Genomic DNA, 5054 nt, shown 5'->3' on the forward strand with positions numbered 1-5054 from the left:
CTCATAGATATGTATCAGTGTGTTAGGGAGTGTTGATGGTTCTTGCAATTTTACTTATGCTAGTGTATAATTTATGAAAATTGGTAAAAATATATAAGCTAGTAGTAGTCGATGCAAAATAAAAGACTTTATAATATTTTTAATTGTAATAGTCTTATTAGTCATTTATTTATTTTAATTATAATATTTTAATCTAAAATAGTATACTTCGATAACTTTTTATATTATTTGGAATCTAGTATAATAATTTATAATTATTAAATATATAGTATTATATAATTGATTATATTAATATTAGTGCTATGGTTCAAAATTAACATAAATATCAAGGTTAAAGTTATAAAACTAATGTCAACCTTTTTGGATTAGGTAAAAATAGGTTTTATAGAGACCCAAAAACCACTAAGTAGCGAATTACATAATATAATTAAAAATCTCAAATAGTAGAACTATGTTGGAAAAGACAAATGAACCATGATAAAATCTAGCAAACCAAAATATATAAAACCAACAAAAAATCCAAAACATGAACAAAAAGATGAAGACAAATCAAAAGACCACAACAAACAACACCTAAGCCAGCACCTTAAGAGCCTTAGCAACCTAAATCTCTATAGCTTGTGGTTCATCTTCATCATTCTTCAAAGCCAAGGTCTTCTTGTTCAGTGGTCCGCTCATTCTTTTCCTTGGGCCATAAGTATCTCCCTCCTTTTGGTTATCATCTTTGTTGTTCAAGTTAACATTTAGGGCCCATTTGGTTAGAGGGATAGGAATTGAGAATAGAAATGCATATTGAGAATGGGGATGACTATTCAAATAACAACTATTTTTTGGAATGGACATAAGCTCATTTTAGGGGCAAAATGAGAATATATATTCCTATTCCCTATTCCAATTGGTGCACCAAATGAAAAATAGAAAAAATATTCCTAATTTCTTATTTTTATTCCAGCAACAAAATGACCCCTTAGGGTTAGGGTTGGGATTAGGGTTAGATAAGGTTAGGGTTATCGTTAAAATTTAATAGTAGGGTTTGTGCTATGACTAATATCATGTTTAGGGCTGGAAAATGGTTTCGGTTGAATTAGGGTCAAGATTAAGAATAGAATTATGGTTAGTGGATAAGATTAGAATAAGGATTAAGAATTTAGAATTATTATCATGGCTATCTTCATAATGGAATTCATTTCTTGTCCAACTACCTCAGCCATTGCTTGCATATTGGAAATTGTACTTTTCATATAAAGAAACTGCCTATAGCTCAATAATAAAATATAAAATATAATGTATATTACTGTTTTTAATAAATTAATAATTATTATAAACGAGTCAGTTTCGATGCTCCATACACTATAGTTTCCTTAAATAGAGAACGCTAGACAGGCGGGTTATGGCTCAGCCCCACATCGGCGACTCGAAAGGGTCAACGCATCGAAGGCCCACCCTAATCTTCCAGATGTATCTACCGATTCAAATTATGTTGAATTTGTATGTTTCTGGTTTTATTTTTCATAACGAATACATTAAACATCATGAACTTGTACGCATCTCCTTGTTCTTCAAATTTAGATGAGATTACGACATCAAGATTTAGCGCAAAATTTGTATAGATCTCGTTGCATTTTATGAGATTCAGACATTAAAACTGACGCAAAGTTTCTATATATCTCGTTGTATTTGATGGGACATTGTGGTCTGCGTCCTCCAGGATAGGTGAAGTCTAGCATTTTACTACATTTTGTACAGTACTCTACCCGTGGCAATGAAAGCCAGCTTTGGACCATCAAAAGTGTCCTTCCGGCTCAGCGATGAATAATGATATATCTGACCGTAACGAGGCTCTGGCTGGAGAGGAAGAGAAGGGGATGGAGTTGTTCAACTTCTGCTCAGATCTGGACATATGATAGGCGAGGATAAATATGATGAGGCTGCTGAAATGGTGACCAAATGCAAACAATTGTCTTGTCAGATGGGGAATGCCACACAAAGGCTCGGCTATTATGTCTCCTCCGCACTGCAGGGAAGAATCGAACGCCAGACTCTCACAGTGTTAAATAACGCACCTAAACCAGTTCCCTATTTCGGCTTCGATATTGCCGGCGAATTCAATAAAGAGGAGTTTTCTAGGCATCTTGTTTACTGTACTAGAGTTCTTCCCCTTGTCAGAGTGACGCAGTTCACGTCTGTGCAGGCAATCCTTGACACCGTGGGGAATGCCAAGAAAATTCATGTGATTGATCTCGAGATACGAATGGGGTCCCATTGGACAGTATTGATGGAGTACCTGGCACACAGATCTTTCTCCTCTGATTTCCCTGCGCTTCAGCTTCTCAAGATTACAACAGTTGGGATGTATCGCGAGGAGCTTATAAAAAGCGGAGAAAGACTTCAGGAGCTAGCTGAATCATTGGCGATTCCATTCTCGTACAACACGGTAGAGATCGCCCGAATGGAGGAGATTAAGAAGGGCTTGTTCACCGTTGAATCTGGCGAGGCGTTGGCAGTTCATGCTCCACTTGTTCTGAGAACTTTGTTGTACGAACCTGTCCTGCTGGAAAATCTGTTAAGCGTTATACAGAAGCTACGGCCAAGCATCATGGTGAATGTTGAAACAGAAGCCCAGCACAATTCTCAATCTTTTGTTGATAGATTCAGCGAGGTGCTTAGATTTTACATGGCGTATTTTGATATGGTGGATGTTAGCATAACGGACAGAAGTAATATTAGGAGGATGAAGCATGAGGAATTGTTACCTGGAAGTAGCATTAGGAATATGATAGTCTATGATGGGAAGGAGAGGTTTGTTAGGTGATGCGGAGCAATCATAATAATGACAATAAAATAGTGGTAACAAGAATTGATAAGAAAACTGAATCACCATTAAGAAAAACACATATTTTCACTACATATAACTATCTGCAGATTACAAAGTGGATGGCTCTCTTGCTGCTGTCACCAGAGAGCCATTTGTACTTCCTCTACTCACGCACTCTCTATCAAACTATTATCTTTTCACCCTTATGGATTCTCTGTCATGATCACATTATGAGATGATTTATTTAAAGATCATCTTTAACGGTTACAAACCATTCTTCAACTACTCGAGTCCATTTTTGTTCCTTTTCAAATTTTGGGAGGTGCCCCTACATCATACTGCCAGACTTCAAATGTTTCCATGTCCCATGGAAATGAGGTGGAATACAAATATGGGCCTTGTCACTTGGATCACTGCATCGACACCTCTTATGATTCCTTTTCACTATCAACCAACTCCCATCTATGGAGTTATGCTGGTCGCCTCAATGGTGCTTCCCATTCCTCAGTCCACTCCTCCACGCTGCATCACAACCTCTGTTCCTCACCTGGGAGTCCATCATGCCTCTCCCCCCAGTCAATTGGCAATACACAAGACCATTTCCTATGGCCTTTGGTAGACTTTCATGTCCACCCCCTACAGCTGAGCGAATCGGCACCAATCTGTAACCACAAACTTCATACCAAGAATCTTCTGAGCTCTGATACCAATCTGATGCGGAGCAATCATAATAATGACAATAAAATAATGGTAACAAGAATCGATAAGAAAACCAAATCACCATTAAGAAAAACACATATTTTCACTACATATAACTATCTGCAGATTACAAAGTGGATGGCTCTTTGGTTGTTGCCACTAGAGAGCCATTTGCACTTCCTCTATTCATGCACTCTCTATCAAACTATTATCTTTTCACCCTTATGGATTCTCTGTCGTGATCACATTATGAGATGATTTATTTAAAGATCATCTTTAATGGTTACAAACCGTTCTTCAACTACTCGAGTCTATTTTTGTTCCCTTTTGAATTTCGGGAGGTGCCCCTACATCATACTACCAGACTTCAAATGTTTCCATGTCCCACGAAAATGAGGTGGAATACAAATATGGGCCTTGTCACTCAGATCATTGTATCGACATCTCTGTTGATTCCTTTTCAGTATCAACCAACTCCCATCTATGGAGTTATGTTGCTCGCCTCCATCGTGCTTCCCATTCCTCAGTCCACTCCTCCACGCTGCATCACAACCTATGTCCCTCACCTAGGAGTCCATCACACCTCTCTCCCTAGTTGGTTGAACAAAGGGCAGTAGGAAGTTGTGAATGAGCAAGCTTGGGTAGAGTTCAGTATAGGGGAATATAAAGATAAAATATTGTGTGATGTCTTGCCCATGGATGCTTGCCACCTCTTGTTGGGAAGACCTTGGCAATTTGATAGGAACGCATGCCATGATGGTGAGAAGAATTCTTATAGCTTCCAAAAGGATGGAGTAACATATAGATTGAATTCTGAAGGAGAAGAGAAAGGGGTTGGTCAAATTGGACCAAGTGTGTTGATGGTTGGTGAGAAAGAGTTCATTAATACTCTTGAAGAAGATGGAATAGGCTTTGCATTGGTGCTAAAGCCTAAGGAAGATAGGAAGAAGGAGCGTAGGACAGCAGGCCCAAAAGAAGTTGAAGAGTTATTGAACCAATACAAGGAAATCATTGCTGAGGTAATGCCTGAGTCTCTACCACCAATAAGAGACATAAGTCACCAGATTGATCTCATTCTTGGAGCAGTGCTACCAAACAAGGTAGCATATAAGATGACACCCCAAAAAAATGAAGAGATTGCCAGGCAGGTACAAGAGTTGCTTGACAAGTGGCTAATAAGGAAAAGTCTTATCCCATGTGTCATACCCTCAGTTCTTGCTCCAAGGAAGGATGGTAAGTGGTGGTTGTGTACTAATTCTAGGGCTATTAATAGGATAACTATAAGATATAGTTTTCCTATTCCTAGAATAGAAGATTTATTGGATTGTTTGGGGGGAGCTTCATATTTTTCTAAAATAGATCTCAAAAGTGGGTATCATCAAATAAGGATATGAGAAGGGGATGAATGGAAGATAACCTTTAAAACTAATGAAGGGTTGTATGAATGGCTAGTTATGCCATTTGGTTTATCTAATGCTCCTAGTACATTTATGCGACTAATGAATGAAGTTTTGCACGACTTCATTGGGAAGTTTGTTGT

The 5054-nt window shown here is 38.1% G+C and overlaps 1 protein-coding gene across 1 annotated transcript; it reads left to right on the forward strand.

Moving 5' to 3' along the window:
- Positions 1-1900: 1900 nt before the first annotated feature.
- On the forward strand, positions 1901-2812 carry LOC149561499 (GRAS family protein RAM1-like). The gene has a single exon (XM_089827847.1). The coding sequence runs from the start codon at positions 1901-1903 to the stop codon at positions 2810-2812; it is 912 nt and encodes a 303-aa protein (XP_089683973.1).
- Positions 2813-5054: the final 2242 nt, after the last annotated feature.

Source organism: Cupressus sempervirens, chromosome 4 (genome assembly GCF_028749045.1).
Source record: "Cupressus sempervirens isolate cs-2001-9-10 chromosome 4, ASM2874904v1, whole genome shotgun sequence".
Classification (NCBI taxonomy): Eukaryota; Viridiplantae; Streptophyta; class Pinopsida; order Cupressales; family Cupressaceae; genus Cupressus; species Cupressus sempervirens.

What these genes read in the sequence shown, in the direction of transcription:
- LOC149561499 (XM_089827847.1), top strand. Translation starts at nt 1,901, where the DNA reads ATGATAGGCGAGGATAAATATGATGAGGCTGCTGAAATGGTGACCAAA.